The 25,004-nt window shown below is 41.2% G+C and overlaps 1 protein-coding gene across 1 annotated transcript in view; it reads left to right on the top strand.

The window, feature by feature from the left end:
* The window catches only part of RASA3 (RAS p21 protein activator 3), a 313,259-nt gene that overhangs the window by 218,891 nt on the left and 69,364 nt on the right, over nt 1–25,004 (top strand). The window contains exons 6-9 of the mRNA XM_056808512.1: nt 5,850–5,930; nt 6,376–6,448; nt 16,275–16,351; nt 22,774–22,878. Of these exons, the coding sequence (XP_056664490.1) occupies nt 5,850–5,930; nt 6,376–6,448; nt 16,275–16,351; nt 22,774–22,878 (336 nt within the window). The remainder of the gene's footprint in view (nt 1–5,849; nt 5,931–6,375; nt 6,449–16,274; nt 16,352–22,773; nt 22,879–25,004) is intronic.

The following is a 25,004-nucleotide window of genomic DNA, read 5'->3' as shown; positions in this document are numbered from 1 at the left end:
ATTTTAACCCAAGGATCTGCCTTCTCTAGACCTGGCTCTCCATCCATTGAGCCACCCAGCTGCCCCCTGAAAGAGATCTTTAAAAGGTAGTAAAACTCCTTCTTTTCACAGATGAGGAAACTGAGTCATGAAGAGGTCAAGTGATTTGCCTATAGTTACAAGGTAGTAAATGGATTCACTCTAGAGTTCTTTCCACTGTACCAACCTATCTCTTTCCATTTCATGAGTTCTTCTTTCCACCCAAACTAGACTACTAGTTGGTGCCCTGCTTGTTTGACATTTTCCTGCCTCTGTGATTTTTGCTTAGATCATATATATGCCCCATACCTGGAATAATTTCCCATCTCATAATTTTGCATGTTGGAAGTTTCTTCTTTCACATGCTTATCTCAGGTACCACCTGTTTCCTCTGGGAAGCTTTCCCTGATCCTCTCATACCAAAATCAAAAACAAACAAACAAACAAAAAAATCTTTTTCAGTTTTTCTCTAGATCACTTTGTCTGAATTTCTCTTTTGCCCTCATTACATTCTGCCTTGTATTCTGTCTTCCTTCATCTTTCTGTTTCCAGTGCTTAGTATGTTCTAGTAAAAGTTGGTTGAATAGAACTGAGTTTTAGAAATAAATATTTCTGATTTGGGATGACAGAATTTAGAACTAGGACTTTAGAGAGCATCTTATCCGAGTTCTTCATTTTACAGGAGAAGAAAATGATTCCCAGAGAAATTAAAAAAAGCTTATTCAAGGTCCCTGTTTACTACAAAGGTAGTAAATAGAACCAAGACTTGAATCTCTGTTCCCTGAATCCAAGTCCATTGCTATTTTCTCCTTCTTAATTTACTGCCAGGAGTCCAGGAGTTCAGAGTATTTTCCCAGATCACAGGGCCCTAGGGATGCTCTGACTATGCCTGTCTCACTCCCATCCTAGTTATTGAATTTCAGTGCTCTCACTTCCAGAAATAGATCTTGAGGTATATTTGATATGTAAGAGGAGTAGGTTCCTGAACCTTGGTGGGAAGTAATTCCTTCCTTAGATGGAAAGAAGTAGAAGAAGCAGAAGTAACACAATAATTAAAAAAAAAAACAAACAAACCCAGAAGACCTGAGTTTGAATCTAGACTCTATCAGTCTATGTGACTCTGCATGAGTCCCTGAGTCTCAGACCTGGGCTCTTCAAAATTGGAAATCTTAAATTATCATTGTTATTGTTTAGTTGTGTCTCAGTCTTTGCAAGCCCATTTGGAGTTTTCTTGGCAACTTTACTGGAGTGGCTTGTCATTTCCTTCTCCAAATCATTTTGCAGATGAGGAAACTGAGGCAAACAAGGTGCAATGACTTGCCATGGGACACATGGCTAGTAAGTGTCTGAGGCTGAATCTGAACTCATAAAAATGGGAGCAAATTGAGAGCCTCTGCGGCCCAGAGGCTCTTCTACCTTGGAACCAATATATTGTATTGATTCTAAGACAGGAAGTAAGGGTTTAAAAAAAACTTAAGTCTTCCTGATTTCCAAGTCTAGCGCTTTGTCCATTACGCCACCTAGCTGCCCTAACATACCATAAAATTATTATCTGTTAACTCGAGGGAAAGTTTGTTGCCTTGCTTAGCTTTCTCAGAATTAAAATAATGTCCTACCATCCTTTCCTTCTTTAGAAATACAGTGGCTCCTTGATACTTACTCATCATTAATTCATTCCAGTAGGCAGTTCGAGTACCAAAAAGGTACTAAATGAATTTTTCTCCTAAAGAATAGTGAAAATTGAATCAATCCATTTCAGACACCCAGACAACTCAGATTTTATAAGGCATTATATGCATCAATGGAGTTGTATTTTACTAAATAAACATTGATAATACACAGATGAAACAATAAAAAACAATAATTAGATGAAATAAAATAATGTTAACTCTGCCTGTATTGGGAGGAGTTCCTAGCCTAAGGAGATGGTGAGGAGGAGAAATATATTTATTTTTGAAGAGTCCCCTTCTATAATATCTAAGGGCAAGTGCCCTTCTGGCCTTCTTTTTCTTTCTCTTTTCTGTCACTTATCACCTACTTGAGATTCAACAGGTATAAACAAGAAACCTATCCAATGATGTTTGGTTTTGTCTGCATTTCAAAATTCCTCTAAAGTCAGAAATGATCTAGTCATTTAACAAATGTACAATTCTGCTTGTTAAAGCTTTATCAGGGTGAAATTTCTCAACCAAAATTTGCACTTCTGCCCATTTCGTGCCCACTTCCTTCATTAATGAAGTGGAGCCATCCTCCTTTGCTTCCTCTCACCTGAAGAAAACTCTTCCTCCCACTAGCTGCTCCATTTGAGGTTCCTGCAGGTCCCCAGTGTTCAGCTCTTACTTATGGCTCCTGAATTAACTTCTGATTCTTTGTTTTGACTGAAATGGGCATACACTTCCCAAGATCATGAAGCCAACAAGTTCTAGCAAGAGTGTTGAGTGCCCAGCAAATGGTGAATACCATGATAATTTTTTTCTCATCCAGATGCCTCAGATACCAAATTCAATGAGTTTCAAAGCCATCGAGTACCAAGGTTTCACTTGCATATGATTAGATATCCTTTGCAAAGATGAGAGCTCTGAGATAAAGGCCACCATCTTGGTTGCTCTGGATATTGATGAAATGGGACTTGAACTGAGCTGTTGTTGTTGCTAGGTTGGAAGGGATCTCGGAGAGATTCCAGTGCAATGAATGAGCTGGAGAAGGAAATGGCAAACCACTAGAGTATCTTTGCCAAGAACACCCTAAAAATGGGGTCATGAAAATCAGGTATGACTGAAAAACAGCTCTTGAACAAAGATCTTCATAATATCCTGATGTCGTTCATGCTACCTATAGATAGATAGAACAATTTTCTATACCTCAAATATAATTTTGCCTCTTTACCATTCCACCAATTGTTCTAAGCTTTAGTGCTAAGCAGAGTTAGGTCTTATCCCTCTTCCACATGAGATTGCTTCTAATACTGGATGAAAGGATGCAAGGAAGGAATATTCTGGGAGTGCTTTGTCTTAGCTTAAGTTGTGAAGGAAGGGAAAAAGCATTTATTAAGAATCTACTATGTGCTAGGCATTGTGCTAAGCACCTTACAAATATGACTTCATTTGGTCCTCACAACAACCATGGTAGGTTGTCTTGTTATGGTCCTCATTTTTACAGTTGAGGAAACTGAGATAGCTGGAAGTTAAGTGACTTGTGTCTGAGTTAGGATTTGAACTCAGGTCAATACATTGTACTACCTCACTGCCTCCAAAGCTAGAAAACTGAAAGATATTTTCTTCTGACTTACCTTTTCTTACTCCATGCCCCTCTTTGTGTAGTATTTCCTGATGAGGGCAACCTACCATCCAGGGCTGCTCCTTAAAGAACCTTTCTCTTCACTGAAATGTTCTGAAGTACATAAATCATTCAGGCCCCTCTTCTTTGAGTTCTCATTTCTTCTTGTTGTTCAATTGTTTTCAGTCATATCCTAATTTTTGTGATCCCATTTGAGTATTTCATGGCAAAGATACTGAAGTGGTTTGCAATTTCCTTCTCCAGCTCATTTGACAGATGAGGGAACTGAGGCAAACAAGTTTAAGTGACTTGCCCAGGGTCACACAGCTAATAAACATAGATATATACTACTGAGTCTCTTTTGGGGGACTCAAACTTTATAATTCACTGTGTTTTTGGCTCAGTCTAAAAGGGAAACAATTTGGGAGCTATTCTTGTACAAAATCTTTGATCTCTTCTAGTCAATGTTTTTATTATATTCGCCTCTTTTCAAATGCAAGGATAATTACCACAGGCTGATAATTATAATATATAAGTAACCCTTTGAGGGTGAACATTTAGGGTCTGATTTTCACTGCTTGGACAATTTTAAGATATTTTCATTCTTATTGATGGGGAAAAAATCTCTTTATTGATGAAGATCAAAACCTATCCATGATTTATCATCCCATGTAATTCTTATCATAAAATCCCAACGGAGGAAATCCATTGAACTAGGAGAGCTTCTTCCAGGGTTTTGTTGTTGTTGTTATTATTATTGGATTTTGTTTTTTAGAATTTTATGGGTAAAGAGGAAAGGTTAAAGGGGGGGGGGGTTGCACAAGCATTTATTAAGCACCTTCTATGGGCCAGGAATTGCTCTAAGCTGTTTACATTTGTTATGCTTTGTAGCCACCAGATAACTAGTCAACCTTTGTTTCTGATCCCATATTTCCTTGATCTTATATTTCATGCTTCTTATGCCATTTTTTATACAGAACTCATCAGTGACCATATGCAATAGCCTACTTTCATCCATCAGACTTCTTTCTGTTTGTTCCTTGGGCCACTGGTAATTTTGGTTCTTTGGATATCTTGATGTCCTGTAGTCTGTGATGTTTGGGAGACTCTTGGTATTAAAAAGATGTGCATTTGTGTCAGAGAGCCGTTTAGGATTATCAGAAGCATCATCCATTTTCACATATCTAATCCTCCTTTCGTTTCTAATTCAGTTGTAGATTTCAGCTCATTATCCATCTTGGTACTCCATCCAATTGGACATCACAATCTGGGAAATATGCATCTGCATTAGCTCTCTTCCCTCAGAACTTACCTTGTATTTATTTGCCATGTCTTTTGATTTGCTCTGCCAATATGTCCTCCTTCCCTCCCTCCCCAGTAGAATGTCATCTTGAGGCAAGGACTAAGTCATTTATGTCCTTGAATCACCATTGCCCAGCATAGTGCCTGGCACACACAATAGACTTCTATTAGTACTACTTATTGACTGTTCATCCACTTTGTTTGTCCTTTGTGGATTACGAAGATGATTTTCTTTGAGTAAGTAAGTTATATTATAATTATAATTATTTTATTACATTATATTATTGTATAAATAATTGCTAGCATTTATATAGTGCCTAATATGTGCCAAACACTATGCTGAGCTCCTCACAAATATATCTCTGTTGATCCTCACAACAATCTTGGGAGGTAGATGCTATTATTTCCCCCATTTTATGACTGTAAATTACATTTTACACTTACAGTTTCCAGAGTCAAGAGATAGAATGTCATCCTATTGGATAATGATCACTAAGTAGAAATGGACAGAACTGATTACAGTTTTTCTCATTCTCAGGGATGAGGTAGAGGGGTGAAAAGTCTTGAATTATACAATAAATTCCATGGTATTTTATTAAGCAAGATTAGTGGCTATAGATTATTTCTGAAGTATTGAATAGAGTGGTAGGGCAGAGGGATGAAAGTGGAGAAGAAGTCATAAATAAAACTCCCAAACAGGAAGGCGAATGTCTTCTAGAGTGTAATACTGCCAGGGCAGCCTCGGACCACGCGATTATAGGAAACCATTTAATAGAATAATGAAACCAATAAATCAATTCAAGGTGTCTGACTTTCTTTCTCCTGTGATTTGTGTTCTGAAGAATAAAATCCATGCCTACTCATCCACTGGAAAACATCCTTCCACGCCTACCAGAATCTTTTGCAACTCTTGGCTCATCTCGGCCTTCTTGCTCGTGTTTGACCTCTCTTGGCCTAAACAGTCATAGCAGAGGCAGCGTCATGGATTGAAGGGCTAGACTGAGAATGTCTCTTTCTCCCCACTCTCCTGCCCCAGAATGGGGGCCAGGCTTGAACGCACCGCTTCCAAACTCCCTATTTCCTAACCCAGATCATGTATTCTCCCCTTCCTATAATATGAAAAATACCTAAATCCACCCAAAGAAGGGGAGGTGGGTCAGACATTACCGTAGGAAGACTTCATGTGAGGCTCCATTTGGGTTTGCTTTCCTGGTCCTAATTGTCTTTGTTTCCCCCCTTCCTTCTTTCTTCAGAGTTCTAGAGTGCCAAGGCCTTCCAATAGTGAACGGACAGTGTGACCCTTATGCCACAGTAACCTTAGCAGGACCATACAGGCAAGTGTGCTTCAGAAAGCTGCCCCTGGGGGGCTTCCTTGGGGGGAACCCGTGCTGGTAAGTGGAGAGATATATCCTAGCAGTGGCTTAGGATGAAATTGGGACGGTAATAATGATCCTCTCATCCAGAGAGGAAAGACACCAGCACACTCACTGAGGTGGGACACACAATTTTGCATTTCCTTTGTTTCCTTGATCTCTTTAAAATTGCACTTAAAAAAAAAATCTTTATATTCTTAACATTGAGTATTATTTTTGGCTTGGTAAAAGTTTCTCATTTGCATACCATCTGGAGTTAACAGACAAATAGAAATATTTATAAGACAAATAAAGACGGGGAGCTACTTGTGCATTTAATAGCTCAGCACAAAGCCGGGGAGGTCTTTGTTTAAGTGTTGTTCCTCCCCTCTCAACCCTCTTTTCTTTCTTTTTTTCCTTATTACAGATCAGAAGCAAAAAAGACAAAAGTGAAAAAGAAGACCAACAACCCCCATTTCGATGAAGTATTTTATTTTGAGGTTGGTGTTTCAGGGGAGTGGGCGATACGTTGAAACAGGACGGGGCGGAGAGTTTGGGGTAGCATCCAGGTCTGAGCTAAGCCGGCTTCCTCACTCCTGAAGAAGGTTCAGGCCATAGTACAGAATCCCACCACCAGTTGGGATTCAAGTTCTCCTGCCCCCCCCTTGGAACACTGAAGTGGCCCTGGGTCTTCCGGGGTGATGCCAGCAGCGTGCGAGCCTCAGTGGGTTCTCCTGAACTGGAAGGGCTTCTAGGATGAGCTGAGCAAGACTGTAGGTCTCTCACGCGCTTTTCAGACGGAATAGCTTGGCGAAATTAGAAGGCTTGTCGTTTGCTGCTGCTAGGCCGCCATCTTAGCTTGGCTAAGTTGGAAGAGACCATCATGGCCAGAAGGCTGACCACAAGGGACCAAATTTGCTCATTGATGGCGACTTAGTTGTCTAAGAAGGAGTAATATCAGGGAAGCAGCATTAGTGAAAGGAAGACTATGAAAGTATATGTGATTATATTCCTTAAGTTGAAAAATAGAATCCGACTTCCAAAGATTTCACTTATCTGTCAGGACAGCAAGACATCATTTTCCTCGGTGAGAAGGACTCGTCGAATCCCCAAGCATATCCTTCCTCACTGCTGCCTTTCCTCTTTCCTAGAGAAAATATAGCTTTATTTCATTCCTGACCCAACCAAGTTTATTGAAAAAAATTTTTTTAATGTTTACCTTCTTCTGTCTTAGAATCAATACTGTATATTGGCTCCAAAAAAAAGAGCACTAAAGGATAGTCAATGGGGGTTAAGTCACTTGACCACACAGCTAGGAGGTTTCTGAGGCCAGATTTGAACCCAGGACCTCCTGTCTCTAAGCCTGGCTCTCAATCCACTGAACCATCCAGCTGCCCCCACCAAACCAAGTTTAGGGTTGAGTCCTGATAAATAAACATCTCTAGACTGAGGGGAAACAGTTTAATTTTTTATTTTGGGTTTTTTGTGGGGTTATTCCACTCAGTTGCTCCGGTCAGTTGTGGAAAGACTTTTTGTCACAAGAAATAGAAAGGATTTTGAAGGGAAAGGGGAAATCCATTCAAATTCAGAGATTTTATCCATCTTTGGGAATGCTTGGATATAAAATGTAGTCATTTGTCTGGTATGAAATGCTCAGATTATTTCATAAGCAAAAAGCATGTATGTGTATATACACACGTATATATGTCCAGACATATTTTAAGAAATCATTTCAAGTATGTTTACAAATATAGTGATTTATAGATCAATATTTCCTTTATGTGTGAAGGTAATGCCTGGATCACAATTTAGAAATACATGCATATTCTTTGTCTATAAAAGTAAATTTAATAATGTCTCATATTTGTATGTGGTGTTGACTTATTTTTTCTTCCAAAAGAACTTTAATATATCATAAATGCATAGGTGGCCATTTCAACATTTTGGTGGACCTTTGAAACCCCTTATTTCCCTCATCTATAAAATATGTATAACAAAAGGGAATATAATAAGCACTTGCTTCTCATTTTATTGTGAGCATCACAGGAGCAAATATGTAAAGTGCTTTGTAAGCAACTATGATCCCATTCTAGCTTCACCATAACCTCAAGATAGTTGCTGCTATTATCATCCTTTCATAGTTGAGAAAACTGGCTAATAGAGATTTTGGTTTGTTTAAGGTCTCACAGCTACTAAGTGTAAGAGGCTACACTTGAACTCAGATTTTCCTAACTCCAAGTCTAATGCTTATCCTCGGAGCCACCTAGTTGCCTCAGAAGGAAAAATATTCAGGAAATTTAATAAGTGTATCAAGTATTTGAAAGTATATGCAGTAGTCCACCCCATCTCCCCACCCCACCCCACCCCCACCTCTTCAAAGATAGGGGGAAGGTATATTTTTTTCTCCAGAGGCCATATTTTTAGCAACAATGTTCTTCCAGTGATCCTGTATGACTGTGAGTCTCATGCATATGTATTCTCTCTCTCCCTTTTCCCCTCTCTCTCTTCTTCTTCTCTCTTTCTTTCTCTCTTCCTCCTCTCTTCCTCTTTTTCTCTCTCCCTCCCCCTCTCTCTTTCTGTCTGTCTGTCTCCCACCCTCCCTCCTTTTCCCCCTCTCTCTTCTTCTTCTCTTTCTCCTTCTCTCTTCATCCTCTCTTCCTTTTTCTCTCTCTCTTTCTGTCTCTGTCTGTCTCCCACTCTCCCTCCTTTCCCCCCTCCCTCCCTCTCTCTCTTCTTCTCTTTCTCCTTCTCTCTCTTCATCCTCTCTTCCTCTTTTTCTCTCTCCCTTTCTGTCTCTCTGTATCCCACTCTCCCTCCTTTCCCCCTCCCTCCCTCTCTCTCTTCTTCTCTTTCTCCTTCTCTCTCTTCATCCTCTCTTCCTCTTTTTCTCTCTCCCTTTCTGTCTCTGTCTCCCACTCTCCCTCCTTTCCCCCCTCCCTCCCTCTCTCTCTTCTTCTCTTTCTCCTTCTCTCTCTTCATCCTCTCTTCCTCTTTTTCTCTCTCCCTTTCTGTCTCTGTCTCCCACTCTCCCTCCTTTCCCCCCTCCCTCCCTCTCTCTCTTCTTCTCTTTCTCCTTCTCTCTCTTCATCCTCTCTTCCTCTTTTTCTCTCTCCCTTTCTGTCTCTGTCTCCCACTCTCCCTCCTTTCCCCCCTCCCTCCCTCTCTCTCTTCTTCTCTTTCTCCTTCTCTCTCTTCATCCTCTTTTCCTCTTTTTCTCTCTCCCTTTCTGTCTCTGTCTCCCACTCTCCCTCCTTTCCCCCCTCCCTCCCTCTCTCTCTTCTTCTCTTTCTCCTTCTCTCTCTTCATCCTCTCTTCCTCTTTTTCCCTCTCCCTTTCTGTCTCTCTGTCTCCCACTCTCCCTCCTTTCCCCCCTCCCTCCCTCTCTCTCTTCTTCTCTTTCTCCTTCTCTCTCTTCATCCTCTCTTCCTCTTTTTCTCTCTCCCTTTCTGTCTCTCTGTATCCCACTCTCCCTCCTTTCCCCCCTCCCTCCCTCTCTCTCTTCTTCTCTTTCTCCTTCTCTCTCTTCATCCTCTCTTCCTCTTTTTCTCTCTCCCTTTCTGTCTCTGTCTCCCACTCTCCCTCCTTTCCCCCCTCCCTCCCTCTCTCTCTTCTTCTCTTTCTCCTTCTCTCTCTTCATCCTCTCTTCCTCTTTTTCTCTCTCCCTTTCTGTCTCTGTCTCCCACTCTCCCTCCTTTCCCCCCTCCCTCCCTCTCTCTCTTCTTCTCTTTCTCCTTCTCTCTCTTCATCCTCTCTTCCTCTTTTTCTCTCTCCCTTTCTGTCTCTGTCTCCCACTCTCCCTCCTTTCCCCCCTCCCTCCCTCTCTCTCTTCTTCTCTTTCTCCTTCTCTCTCTTCATCCTCTCTTCCTCTTTTTCTCTCTCCCTTTCTGTCTCTGTCTCCCACTCTCCCTCCTTTCCCCCCTCCCTCCCTCTCTCTCTTCTTCTCTTTCTCCTTCTCTCTCTTCATCCTCTTTTCCTCTTTTTCTCTCTCCCTTTCTGTCTCTGTCTCCCACTCTCCCTCCTTTCCCCCCTCCCTCCCTCTCTCTCTTCTTCTCTTTCTCTTTCTCTCTCTTCATCCTCTCTTCCTCTTTTTCCCTCTCCCTTTCTGTCTCTCTGTCTCCCACTCTCCCTCCTTTCCCCCCTCCCTCCCTCTCTCTCTTCTTCTCTTTCTCCTTCTCTCTCTTCATCCTCTCTTTCTCTTTTTCCCTCTCTTTTTCTGTCTCTCTGTCTCCCACTCTCCCTCCTTTCCCCCCTCCCTCTCTCTCTTCTTCTCTTTCTCCTTCTCTCTTTTCATCCTCTCTTCCTCTTTTTCTCTCTCCCTTTCTGTCTCTGTCTGTCTCCCACCCTCCTTCCCATTCCCCCTCCCTCCCTGTCTCTCTCACTCTCTCACCCATCTTCTCTCTCTCTCTAAAAATACACACACACACACACTCACACACACACACACACACACACACACACACACACACTATCCCAATACTTGAAACAGTTTCCTAGATTTTAATTTTATTATATTCTTCCAGCTCATCTCCGTTCCCTTGTCCAGCGCCTTCCATCTTGTGGGAGCCTAATAGTATTGAAATGAATTAAATTTATACATTTTAAGAAGGAAAAGCCAATTGGGGGCATCTAAACCATGTAGTGAATAGAAAACCAGGCCTAGAGATAGGAGGGCCTGGGTTCAAATGTGACCTTGAACATTTCCTAGCTGTGTCACATAACTGCCAATGCCCAGCCCTTACTGGTCTTCTGCTTGTATTGATTCTAAAAATGGAAGGTAAGGATAAAAAAAATGTAGAGGCCAATTAAGGAACAGGGAACTGTAGAAAAATAGTAAAAAAAAAATTACCAGAAAAAAAAAACCTATAGAAAAATGCTAGTCTATGGACTTCTTCATCTAGATAACCAATGTGGATGACTTTGGTCAAAAGCCTTTTGTAAAAAAAAGAAGAAGAATCTCATCTGGCTGCCTCTGCTTTTCCACAACCACTAGATCATTCTCTGGCTCTTGAGTTCATATTACAGTATAGTTTGGGCCAAGGAACAAACCATTGGGATAAAAGGTTAAAAAACCCTGGTTTTCTGAGTGGGACTAAAATGGCCATCCTTTGTTGCCTCCTGTCTAGCAGCCTAGATTCCTCCCTTATTATCAGCTCTCCTTGTCTGGCTTGACCCTCAGCTAATAAATAAATATATTTTTTTCATGTTGCTAACACAGTCTGAAAACTGACTTTGAAGTTCACCCAGCTATTTAAAAAAAAGGGTGCAGGAGGAGCCTGAGAAACCAAAGTGATCAGCCCCTGCCCCCCCCCCCCAAAATAAGGCAGCAAGTAAGCCACAATGAGGGTGAAGGAAACAGAGCCACGCTTCATTTTGCCTTTTACAGGCAGCCTCCTAGGAGAGTGGAGCCAGAAGGGCCTGAAGGGGAACCTTGGGGCTCCGGGAGGATTCCCCTCTCCAGTGGCTTCTAGGCTTTCACTAGAACAGCCTGTGGCAGAGTTGCATGCAGAATGCCCTGCGCAATGTGGTGCCTGGTGCAATGGAATGAAAAAGAATGCTAGAGGCCAGAGGACCTGGGCTCGACCACCTGTGGGGCCTCGGTTCCCTCACCTGTAAAATGGGGAGATCTGACCAAAGGAGCCCCAGATCCCATTAGCTCTAATGATGAGAAAGAGAGCATTTAGAGTGCCTTAAGGCTTGCAAAGTGCTTTTATGGACAGAGGAGTTTTCACTGAAGCCTGTGAGAAGAGGAGTTTAATTTTACAGCAGAAGAAAAAGAAAGGGACTTGTCCAGGAGCATCCCAGGCAGGGTTTTTCCGCAGCTTTTCATGACTGAGGCCAGCCTCTGTTATAGAGTCTAGTCATTTGCACGACGGCGCTAATCCCCAAGACTGCGGGGGTCTTCGTGCCTCCCTTTCCCAAGCTGGGTCCTGCCAGTCACATTAGGCAGTGAGTCCTGGGGAGCATCACTTGCCACACCCTCCACCTGGCCCTGGTCGTACAGGCAGGTCCTGGCGATAAAGGAAAGGAGGACGGAAAATGTGGCGAAAAGAGAAAAAAGGCAAGGCCAGCTCTGCGGCTCCTCTGAAACAGCCACATGACTGTCTTCAACTACTAAACCCGCTCCCGGCACATTCTCAGTGCCATTACTTACTGCTAGAGTATTTAGCCAAGCTCAGCCGTGGAGTTTCCCTTCAAGCCTCGGAACCTCCCTGAGAGGCAGATTCGAGCTAGCTCTACTTTACAAATCAGAAAATTAAAGCTCAGAGGTGAAGCCAGTTACCCCAAATTACATTACTGTTTAGCTGGAGTCAGGGCTAGAACTGGGAGCGGAAAGTTGTCAGTCTAATATCAGGAGGAGAAGGCAGAGAGTATGAAAGTAGAGGAAGACTGCAAGGAAAAAATAGATACCGTAGAGGTTAATGGGGGAGATGTACCACTATTATAGTCTTTGAAAATGCCAAGTAAATGGAAACCTAGATAGCTTAGTGATTGGATCAAGAGAGCCGGGCCCAGAATGGGAAGACCTGTGTTCAAATCTGGACTCAGACACTTCCTGGCTGTGTAACCCTATGCAAGGAGAGAGAGAGAGACAGAGAGAGAGACAGACAGACAGACAGACAGAGAGACAGAGATAGAGAGAACAGAGACAGACAGAGAGGGACAGACATAGAGGGAGAGACAGAGAGAGGGGGACAGAGAGAGACAGACAGACAGACAGAGACAGAGAGGGAGAGACAGAGAGGGGGACAGAAAGGGAGAGGGACAGGGGGAGAGAGAGAGAGAGAGAGAGAGAGAGAGAGAGAGAGAGAGAGAGAGAGAGAGAGAGAGAGAGAGAGAGAGGGAGAAGGAGAGGGAGAGGGAGAGGGAGAGGGAGACAGAGACAGAGAGGGAGAGACAGAAAGAGGGGGGAGAGAGAGACAGAGACAGAGAGAGGGGGGAGAGAGACAGAGGGAGAGAGAGAGAAAGAGGGAGGGAGGAAATACCTAGTAAGAATGCCTTGAAATATAATAGGTGCTTAATACATATTTGCTAAATTGACAGGAAACATACCCAGAGGTATACCCTGAAAAATAATTGAAGATAATTACCATATTTACATATGTTAATATTTACTGTGAATTTAAAAAAAAAAACTTTTTCTTATCATTAGAACAAGAGCTATTTTGTTCATTTTTGCCACAACTTCTATCATCTTCTTGGTCATTTTTTCACTATGAGAGCATGGCTGTAAATCACCTTATGGGGAAAAACGTAGTCTATGTGTAAACCAATACAGGTCATAGAGCATGACTTTCAGGCTTAAGTTTATGTTAGTAAATTTTGCTAACAATGAAAACAATAACAATGATATTAAGTGTTAATTGTGTGTAGAACAGCATGCTCGGCAGAGCCTAGGGCAAATATAAGGTTTTCTGGAGGGATCTCCCTATTCCTCATGGAGCTTCTATTCTAGTGGGAGGATATAAACACACTCACTAAGGTAATCACTACAAAATAATGTGTAAGACTATATATATAAGGTAAAGTGTCATGTGAGGTCTAAGAGAGGGAAATGCTATTAACAACTGGAGGAATTAGGGCAGGCTTATTAGAAGAAATCGTATTTTAATTGGGCTTTAAATAAAGAGTCGGAATTGTTATTGTTGCTCTTGTTATTTACACAGTGCATATTTTATGGCTGGTGGCATCCAGTGGCAAAGGTTCAGCGATCTGTAAATTAATCTTGGAAGAGAATTGGGGGTGGGGGGGGAGGTACATAAGAAAATGTAAGAATTCAAGTCATTCTACAGTACCTCAACAAAGGGCTTCATTATCAATTTCTTTCATACTTCAAGGACCCAAAAGTCACTTTTAAAATATCAAGAAAGAAAATATGTTTGTTTTTACAATTTTTTATTTGCTTTGACTGCAAGGAAATGGATTTGCCTCCATGCTTATTAATGTGCAAAAAGAAGACTATTAATGGAAATAAAATCCCTAAGTACTATTCTTATGTCCAGGTGAGGGATTTTGTTTTTAAAACTACATTCAGGGACAGGATGAAGTGGTTCAGACATCATTTCCATTACTTTGGTGTTCTATTTTATCAGCTTGAGTTGTGGTTATCTCATGGGTGGGGTACATGATTCCTCTGTGTTACTTTGGCTTAAAAAGGAAAAAGAAACTTCAGAAAGTAGTGTTTCTTCCACCTAGCACAACAAACTCATAGAGAGAACTCTCTTCAATAAAGCAAAATGGGCCTTTTCTTTTGTCTGTTAACCACATGTTTTTATAATGAAATTTATACTTTTCCCCCTTTTCCTTCATTGAATATAGGTTGCTACACTGACATTAATAAAAAATTTTAAATAAATTTTCACATACAAAGGAGAAGTTATTTTAGTCATTCCACAAGAATTTAAGTATCTACCATGCGTCAGGCTCTATGGTCATCCCTAGGAATTCAAGGACAAAAATGAAATTGTCCTTTATCTCCAGAAGTTTAAATTTTGTTGTTGTTGTTGTTGTTGTAGAAAACAACAATAATGATAGCTGACAACATGAACACAGAAAAGTAAATGCAAAACATAAATGATAGAAAAAGTATTTATTAAACAGTCATGTAAATAAGGTAGTGACAAGTCCTACCCTCCAAGAGCTTATATTACAGTTGAGAGAACACAGCCCATAAGGAGAGCTGGAAGGAGCAGGAGATATGGTGCTTGCTGGCGGAAAAGTGGGGAGAACCAAGAGTGGAGATAGGCAGGAGGTAAACTCAGATGCTCTGGACACTTCCTGAAATGATGGTCCTGGACTGGAACTCACTCAGGGCTCCCACAGGAATGGGCAGAGGCAATGATTTCCACTGGGAAGGACATTACTAAGTGCAAGGGAGAGCTCTGTAGTTGTCAGCATTTGAGTCCATTTCAAATCGAATTGTTGAATGATAGCCCAAAGTTGTCTTCCTGCTTAGAGATGGTAATGCTGTCTCATTCAGGTGCTCTGAGGACACAGAACTAGAATCTCTCTATAACCTCCCCAATTTCTCTTCATGGCAGGGTCTTCTGACCATTTCCCTGAAGTTCCACCTTCCTAGTACTTCCTTCCCCTGCCCCTGGCCGCTAGAAGACTTATCAAGAGACTAAGTGACTGAGGAAAACCATAGGGATCACATCCCCTTCCCTTCCCTCTACCCCTTATGGACATATGAGGAGTGGAGTCCTGTAGAATAATTAGATTGAGTTCACCTTTCCAGATATTATCCTGGGTGGTGGCATAAGCCAGTAAGCTCCTTGAGGCATTATTTTGCCTCTCCTGCTTTCTCCGAATCTCTCTCCCTTCTCTCTCTCTCTCTCTCTCTCTCTCTCTCTCTCTCTCTCTCTCTCTCTCTCGCTCTCTCTCGCTCTCTTGCTCTCTCTGTCTCTCTGTCTCTCTCTCTGTCTCTCTCTCTGTCTCTCTCTCTGTCTCTGTCTCTGTCTCTCTCTCTGTCTCTGTCTCTGTCTCTCTCTCTCTCTGTCTCTCTCTCTCTCTCTCTCTCTCTCTCTCTCTCATCTCTTTCTCAATTAAACCTTTGCCTTGCATCTTAGAATCAATTCTAAGTATTCATGCCAAGGCAGAATAGTGGAAAGGGCTAGGCAATTGGAGTTAAGTGACTTGCCCAAGGTTTTCCAGCTAGGAAATAGCTTATTTGAACCCAGGACCTCCTATCTCTAAGCCTGGTTCTCTATCCACTGAGATGCCTAGCTGCTCTTTTTTCTCATTTTTTACATCATCATCTCTTCTCAGTGATTCCTCTGCCCCTTCCACTTCACAAAACTAGAACCTTCACATTTAACAAATCAGTACAATTGACACAAAGTACCTAGTAAATCTGTCTGGCACATTGTAGATGCTTCAGTTGAATTCATTTGAGAAATAAAAGAGTAGAAACCAAGTCTTCGGTGCCCAGGCCTGTGTCTCAGAGGCCATAAATTTGTAAATAAATGCTTGGTCAAGTATTTTAACTGGTTTTTTTTTTTTTTGGTATCATGGACCCTTTTGGTGATCGAATGAAGCCTATGGACCCTTTCTTAGAATAATGCCTTTAAATGCACAAAATAAAGTCCATAGAATAACAAAGAAAACCAATTTGAAATAAAGTTATCAATTAAAAGAAAAAACACATTTTATGGGCCCCAGGTTAATCTTGATCTAGATGCTTTCAGAAACACTATTAAGGTAGACTTTTCTTTCATGTCATGACAGGTTGGATGAATTTTTCTGAATATGTATAAGAGATCTTATAAGAACTTGGTTTTTCCTTTTTGGAGTGGTGTTTCAAAATGTTTTTCTCTTCTACTCCATCAGGTGACCAGACCTTGTAGCTACAGCAAAAAGTCCCATTTTGACTTTGAAGAAGAGGATGTTGACAAACTTGAGATTAGGTAACTGAGAAAATAAATCTTTTTTACTTGACAGTTTTAATTGGATATTCCTTGCGTGCTTTGAAGGATGAGTAGATGTGTGTTTAGATTCTCTTGATAATTTAAACCTTAGGAAATGTGAAGCTATTGTTTACAAATTCAAGTTTCATCATGAGAATTCCAGAAATTAGGATGATTGAGAAAAGGAATTCTGGTTATTTATTAATTGGCACTCAAGAAAATAGGTCAATTTATTAGTCAGAGTATGTGATTTAAATTTAGAAGACCTTCTTAAAAGCTTTGGCTTTTCCGCCAGGCAAACCCAAGCCTCTGTTTTCTTATTGGTTTATTGTTATTATTATCTCATTGGTTTATCTTATTTTCTCCTTTTTTTTTAAGGAGGATAATTATACTTTCTCTGTTTACCTGGCAGGGTTGTTATGAAGGGTAAAGAAAATAATGGTGTCATTGAAGTACATTATAACTGTAAAGTTTCTGTTGTCATTATAATCCACTATATAGAGTGTACCCTAATTCTGGAGACAGCTTGGTAGAACAGTGGATAGAGCACAGCACCTAGGCTCAGGAAGAAGACCTGAGTTTGAATTTGGCCCCAAATGCTTACTACCTGTGTGACCCTGGGCAAATCCCTTAACCCTGTTTGCCTCAGTTTCCTCATTGGTAAAATGAAATGGAGATGGAAATGGCCAACCACTCCAGTATCTTTGCCAAGAAAACATCCAATGGGGTCAAGAAGATTGGACACAATGGGAATGACTGAACAATAACCCTGAGGTCTAAAATGAAAAATCTGTTTAATCCAGAATCTACTCAGAACATGAGATTTACTTCAGGAAGGGTGGGTAGAGGGGAGGGAGGGAAATAAAATGAGTATTGTAACCAAAAAGAAAGAAAGAAAGAAAGAAAGAAAGAAAGAAAGAAAGAAAGAAAGAAAGAAAGAAAGAAAGAAAGAAAGAAAGAAAGAAAGAAAGAAAGAAAGAAAGAAAGAAAGAAAGAAAGAAAGAAAGAAAGAAAGAAAGAAAGAAAGAAAGAAAGAAAGAAAGAAAGAAAGAAAGAAAGAAAGAAAGAAGAAAAAAAAGAACATGAGATTTATAGGGAAAAGTATCCTGGATCAGCGAGGCGAGATGAATGTCTAGGAGTTTCATAATACAACCCATGGTTTTCATCATCTATACTCAATAAATCTGTAGGGTCTTAAGTGAATGTTTAATTATATTTTTGTCATCATTGGTTTTGTTGTAATTTTACACACACACACATCCCTTTGGCTAGTAACTGGCTGGACATGGTGGTTCTGAAAAAATCCCCCCTTCCATGCCCCAGGTTATTCCTTTTAACAAGTTCTTGCCCTCTGAGTGACACCTGGACTGAGAGGAGGCAGCCTAGCTAAGACAACGCATCAATGGTCAATGGGATTGCCCGAGAGGAAGGGGCGGGCAGAGAAAGGGCCAGTTGTCCAGTGTCCCTTGTAAGATTCATATTTTGATTCTTTCTATCCTGTACTATTTGTGGAATAATTAAGGCACTCCCAACCTTCAGGCCAGAAAGTGCTTCCTTTTCTAAGAACTCCTCTTGCCATATGGAAAATGTTAAGCGTCATTCCCTGTTGAAATTATTTTGTCCACATAGCCTATATTTAACTTCTCTTGTTCCTTTCAAGCATGTTGTCATAGAAACAGGGTCTTTGTTAGGCATTTACCTATAGCTAGTGTTTTCTTTTGTGATCTTCTTTCTGTGGCATCCTGATACTCTCAGTGGCAGCCACGGGGAATGCAGGTGAATAAGAGCATCCCCTGTGGTCCAGCAAAGAAAAGCAAGTTGGCTATGTAAGCAAAGAGCCATTTTCTGTAGCCACATTCCAGAGAGTCAGACAGTAATCACCAACATTCTTTTCCCAAGAATTCTTCCTATTCCCCTCCTCCACCCAGCCTGACCTGCTCAGATCTCAATTTGTAAAATTACTAGTGAAATACGCTCACATCACACTTGCCGATTTGCGAAAATGTGCCAACTTTCCACTCCTCTTGAGGAAAACAGACTGGAATTCCCACTCATGCTTTTCTATTAGCCCCTTATTTCCTAGGCTAGCTTTTCACCGGAGAGATTTATAGTTGTTGCTTCCTGTTATAAATTGCCTTGTGGTGTACACTTGGGGAACTCTCAGTGATATGCCATCAAGAATCAGTATTATCAAAATAAGTATGTAATGATGTTAAAAAAGCATAACTAGCCTTTTAATAAGTTAGTGGAAAATATTTATTTTTATTTATATTTAATTTTTATATATTTGTTTTCTTAATGTTATTTTATTTTCATTATTTTGTTTATTTCAATGATGTAAATTGCTAACTATTGTTCCCTACCTAAGGAAGATATTGAAGCAGACAGTATGTGATCATTTATGGAGGAATTTTGTTGGAGGGGATTTATGCAGTAGGCAGGGTTCTGAACTCTGTGGTTTCTTCTAACTCTAAGATTCTAGCTCTGAAGTCAAGTGTCCTGGGTTCAAATCCTACTCCTGATGCTTGCCAACTATTTCACTTTGGGCAAATCACTTATCCTGTCAGCTACCCATTTTCTTTATCTTTAAAGGGAGTAGAGGTTGAACACAAGAATCAGGGATAGCTAATGTTTAGAGAGTGGAGCCTATACTCAGAAAGATCTGAGTTCAAATATGGTCTTAAACACTTACTAGCTATGTGACCCTGGGCAAGTCACTTAACCTTGTTTGCCTCAGTTCTTCATCTGTAAAATGAACTTGAGAAGGAAATGGCAAACCATTCCACTACCTCTGCCAAGAAAACTCCAGAAAGGAGTTTTGAAAATTTGGACACATCTGAAAAATGACCAAACCACAAAAATTTTAGGGTCATTTGGAATTTTATGCTGCCAGAGTCGCAGATAATTTCTCATTCTTTACAGTAAGATGGCTCTATCTGGTACCATATCCAGAAATTCTCATTGAAAAAAATATTCCTTTAACAAAGAACACATGCTCTAGTTTATTCAAAATGAGACCTTTAGAAACATTCATCAACATGACTTGGGTAAAATGAGGGTAGCTTTCCCTTTAGAAGGTATGATTTCCAGACAAACATAGCCACATTAGTAATACAAATTATATTCAGGGGAAAAGTTCCTCTTTTGTTTCTCACACCAACACAAAATATCTTGCAAATTGAGAGACAGAGAGAAACAGAGAGAGAGAGAGAGAGAGAGAGAGAGAGACAGGAAGGAAGGAAGGAAGGAAGGAAGGAAGGAAGGAAGGAAGGAAGGAAGGAAGGAAGGAAGGAAGGAAGGAAGGAAGGAAGGAAGGAAGGAAGGAAGGAAGGAAGGAAGGAAGGAAGGAAGGAAGGAAGGAAGGAAGGAAGGAAGGAAGGAAGGAAGGAAAAAGAAAAGAAGAAAGCTAGTAAAGAGATTTAGGATGAGACAGTAAGGGAAAGCTTTGACACTAATAAAATCAAGGAAAGCAGATTGAAGGCTTATTCTGAGATTGTACAAAATGTTCTCTGACTGTCTTTTCCCCTTCCCCTCCGACACTTCCTCTTCCCATCACAGGAGCAGACAGACAGCTTTTGTTTCTATGTCTTTCTCTTTACATTTGAATCCCCGGGGAAAGAAACTATATATTTGAAAGGCATATCCTGGTTTGATCATAGATTTTGCATTTGCCTAGTTAATGCTTTTAATTTTCAGCACTTCAGAATTGTGCAACTGGAGGCTGTCCTCTTTAATGTTCCAGAAGAAGACTGTACAAAATGACAAGTTCTCATTAAAATTGCCGTGTGGTACCAGATGTTCCTTCAGCCTGCAACTTCCCTTTTTTCTTGTAGAGACAGGACCGTGTTCTTTGTTGGGGGTGTGGGGGGAGGGCAGAGTGAAGGGTGGATTAAAGACTGAAGTCATTATTTTTTTAAGCAGGCAAACAAAAACAACAGCTTAATATGTTCCTTAAAGGAAGCAAAGGAGAGAAGAAAAGAAGGAGCCTGAGGAAGAGACAGAGAGAGATGGAGGGAGGAAGGTGAAGGGGGACAACAGAAAGTGGTGGGGTAGAAGGAGAGAAAGAGAAAAGGGGGGGAAGATAAGAGACAGAAAGGGGGGACAGAGAAAAGGGGGGAGGAAGAAGACAGAGAGGGGGAGAAGGGAAAAAAAGCACCCCTTCCTTGGGAGTTTCCATGTCTTATAGTAAATCATCAATTAGAGATTGGAAATTCTCTTTTAGTTAAACTGAAAATAGTCTGCTGTGGTAAATTGTAATCCAGAGTTCTGCCTCTGTCGTCTTCTAAATGTTCGTTTATTCCTCATGATAACACTCTTTGTGTACGGTAGGTTTTGTATGGTGACAGTTCCTGTTTTAGTTTGCCCAAGATAATAACGATACAATTGCCTGGATTCCCTCCTCTGTCCCCGACCTCAGCCCACCCACCCCACTGGTGACGAGGACTTTTATATTAGATTCTCAGCTCCATTTAGAATACCAAGATGTCAGAATATACTGCTGGGAAGACTTAGCGTGTGAACAAGCTGGCCCTTTGCCGTAGCATTTAAAGGCAGTTAAGCCTCCAAGATCAGGGAGCCCCTTCCAAAGTGCAGGCCACTCAGAGGGGAATCATAAAGGTGATGGAGATGCTGACACAGCCCCAGAGGAGGGATTAGTCATTCTCTCCCTGTGTCAGAGATGGCCAGACCACTGGGCAAAGGAGAGGCGGAGGGTCCGATCGTCAAGGTGATTTCCTACAAAAATAGTTCTGTGGTTTGGTAGGTAGATATTTGTGGGCAGTTACTCCCTCTCACTGCGTGGGATTATTTTAGTTTGAGAGTATTTGTTATTTTCGTTTGGTTCTGCCGGGCCATATGGCGGTATGGGATTGGCAGGTGTTGGGGCTCCTCTATTCCAGGGGGCTGAGAGAATTCCGTGCTAGATTTAATGAATTGATTGATTTTAGTTTAATGGGATACAGGAGTTTATTGCCATGGACAACTAATAAGGAAACGGATAAGGAAAAAAAGAAAAGAAAGCCCAGGCTTTGGAATGGGTCAAACATTTTCTGAGTTATCCTACCCATTTTGTGTGTCATTCCTGAATAACAAACTCATCACCATGAGGAATAATTTGCATTATTTAGTAATAACCTGGGGATTAGATGTTTGAAGTTTGGTATGTGGCATATGTAGTTCATGAAGCTTTCCACTTTATATAATCCATTTTGTGCTCACTAAGGCATCTCCACAGGAAAATGGGAAGGGTGGAGAATGCTGAAATGAATGAGTTAGTCTTTCAGTGGAGTAGAGATGTACTTATTAATATCATAAAATTTTGCAGTAGAAGAAACTTTTTTTTTAAATCCTTAACCTTCTATCTTAGAATCAATACTGTGTATTGGTCCTAAGGCAAAAGGACCAGGCAGTGAGGGTTAAGTGACTTGCCCAGGGTCACTTAGCTAAGAAGGGTCCTAGGCTTGATTTGAACCCAGGACCTCCCATTTCTGGGCCTGACTCTCCAACCACTTAGCCACCTAGCTGCCCCCTATTAGAGGAAACTTTTAAGGGAATAAAGTATGTGGTCCATTTACCTTCCCCTTCTATCTTTGGAAGAACAGAGATGTTTTCCAAAGCTTCCAGAGGAGATTCTACATTTATTTCTATGGTTCTCTTACTTTGCATATTATATCCCAAGACATCTTGTATCCTATTTCGAAATAAAATAAAAGGGGCAGCTAGGTAAGTGGATGGAGCACCAGCCCTGGAGTGAGGAGGACCTAGGTTCAATAGCTGAATGACCCTGGGCAAGCCACTTCACCCAGTTTGCCTAGTCCTGGCCCTTCTGTCTTAGAATTGTGATTCAGAGAGAAAGTAAGAGTTTAAGAAAAAAAGAAATAAAATTAAATAAACAGAAGTAGTCCTTGAAATCAGGGTCTACGTATTGCTCTTCTCCACCACCTAGAATAGCACATATTATAAACTATGGGAGTGGAAACACCGAGGAAAAGCAACTGCCTGAATATAGCGGTTGAGGGGACATGACAGAGGAGAGACTCTAAATGAACACTCTAATGCAAATATTATCAACATAGCAATGGGTTCAAATCAAGAAAACATGTAATGCCCAGTGGATTTACACGTCGGCTATGGGGGGTGGGGGGGAGGAAAAGAAAATGATCTATGTCTTTAACGAATAATGCTTGGAAATGATCAAATAAAATATAAAATATATATATAAATATATATAAATATTATATATATAAATATAAATATAAAAATATTAAAAAAAGAATAGCACATATTGTACATAGCAAATGCCTTATGAATGTTAAATAAATGAGTATCGATGCTTATCACCGTGAGGATTTGGGTTCGTCAAATTGCTCTCTTTTCTCCAGCTTTAAATTAAATTTGTGCTATTTATTGTTGCTTCGTTTCAGGGTTGACCTGTGGAATGCCAGTAATTTGAAATTTGGAGATGAATTCCTAGGAGAACTGAGGATTCCTCTAAAAGTTCTCCGACAGTCCAGTTCTTATGAAGCATGGTATGGTGACACCACATCTCCTTGGAGCTCAGCTATAAAGCAGCCTCATTTATGTCCCGTTCCACGTCCCCTCCCTTGCTCTGCCCCCTCCCTCCACTTATACCCATTATACATATAAAGTGTCACAAAACATTTCCACGTTAGCCGTGTTGTTGGGAGGGGTTTGGGGGAAGGCAGAGAAGCACGTAAAATGAAGTGGAAAAAATTGTGCTTCCATTTACGCTCAGTTTGACAGTTTTCTCTCTGGAGGTGGAGAGCGTTTTTGCTGCTGGGCTCTTGGAGCTGTCTCGGACCACTGTGCTGGTCTTTCTCTTTGGACCCTCGTTACCAGGCTGTGTTACTGCCCCCAAAGCTCTCCTGTTTCTGCTCATGTCGTTTTGCCACGTAGACCTTCTCGATTTACTTTCTGGCATCCCCCTGCTCATCGCTCCATCACAATCCTGTACCGCAGCCGTGCCCCGACTGATGGGCGTCCCTTCGGTTTCCAGTTCTCCTCCATCACCAAAGGAGCTGCTATCAGTGCTTCTGTCCTAGCAGATCCTTTTCTTTTTCTCTAATCTTTGCATAGAGACCTGTCAGCAGTGTGGTTGGGTCAAAGCGTAGGCTCAGTGCACAACTGTAGAGTGTATTTTAGACGGCAGACAAAAAAAGAGTCAAAGCTCACGCACGTGCCGGGGAGTGCTGCGTAGCACAGGGTCCTTTTACTCTTACTGGATGTACAATCTCACAAACTCCTTATTTGATTTCCAGTTCTCAAATGGGCAATGAGAAGTGAGAAGGGCTGCTAGATTCTCATTGACAGAAGCAAGAAGAGAAGGCGAACAACTTTACCAGAAGAGAAGAGAGAGAAAAAAACACAAAAAAGCAGAAAAAAGAGGTTGTCAATAAATAAGTAGAGCAGCCGAGCTATTTGATGCAGAGGCAGATAGCCCTTCACATCTCACTAGTCCCTCAGGACACCTTTTTAAACAAGATACTATAGTAATTGGTATTTATAACCATTTATTCGTTAAGATATCTATTGTGTACCTACTAGGAAGCCAGGAAATAAGCAATTAAGAGCCAGGCACTTTGCTAAGCAATATTTACAGATATTATCTCACAACAACCTCAGAAAGCGGGTGCCATTCTTGGCCCCATTTTGTAGATGAGGAAACTGAGGTAGAGAGAGGTTAAAGTATCTCACCCCAGGTTCAGACAGCTAGTAAGTGTCTGAGGCAAGATTTGAATTCCAAGTCTTTCTGTCTATAGAGTTACCCATCTGCTTGCTGTTCTTCATTTGGGACCCCATAGCATGTCAGTTATTGCCCACGGGGTTTTCTTGGAAAAGGTACTGGGCTGGTTTGCTATTCCCTTCTCCAATAGATTAAGGCAAACAGAGGTTAAATGTCTTATCCAGGGTCAAATTAAATTGGATTTGAACCCAGATCTTTCTGACTCCAGGCACAGCACTCTTTCCATTGAGCCCCCTAGCTGCCTCCTACCTATTATATATTAAGAAAGATAGCACAGGGGGATAGCTAGGTGGCTCAATGAATTGAGAGCCAAGTCTAGTTATGGGAGGTCCTGGGTTCAAATGTGCCCTCAGACACTTCTTAGCTGTGGAACCCTAAGCAAGTCATTTAATCTTGTGTGACCCTGAGCAAGTCACTAGCCCTTATTGCTCTTCTGCCTTGGAGTCAATACAGAGTATTGATTCTAAGATGGAAGGAAGGAAAGAAAGAAGGAAAGAAAGGAACAAAGAAAGAGGAAGGAAGGAAGAAAGAGAAAGGAAGATAAGAGCTATGAAAAATTGAAAAAAAATAGAATGCTAAATGTCATTAATGACCTCCTTATTACTAAATCCAGTGGTCTTTTTTCTTTCCTTATCCTCTGACCTCTTTGTGGAATTTGATACTTCTAATTATCCCTCCTTCTTGTTACCCTCTTTCCTTGGTGTGTGTGTGTGTGTGTGTGTGTGTGTGTGTGTGTGTGTGTGTGTGTGTGTGTGAGTGTGAGTGTGCCACGAATCTCCTCCAACTCTGACACTTCCTTTTCTGATTCCTTAGCCTCCCATCTTTTCATTTGGGTGACCCTCAAGAGTCTGTCCTTGATTCTCTACTCTCTCTGTGTTCTCAGCCTTGGCC

This window comes from Monodelphis domestica, chromosome 8 (genome assembly GCF_027887165.1).
Source record: "Monodelphis domestica isolate mMonDom1 chromosome 8, mMonDom1.pri, whole genome shotgun sequence".
NCBI lineage: Eukaryota > Metazoa > Chordata > Mammalia > Didelphimorphia > Didelphidae > Monodelphis > Monodelphis domestica.
Note: the sequence above shows the minus strand (reverse complement) of the source record. Positions and strands in the feature narration are given on the sequence as shown.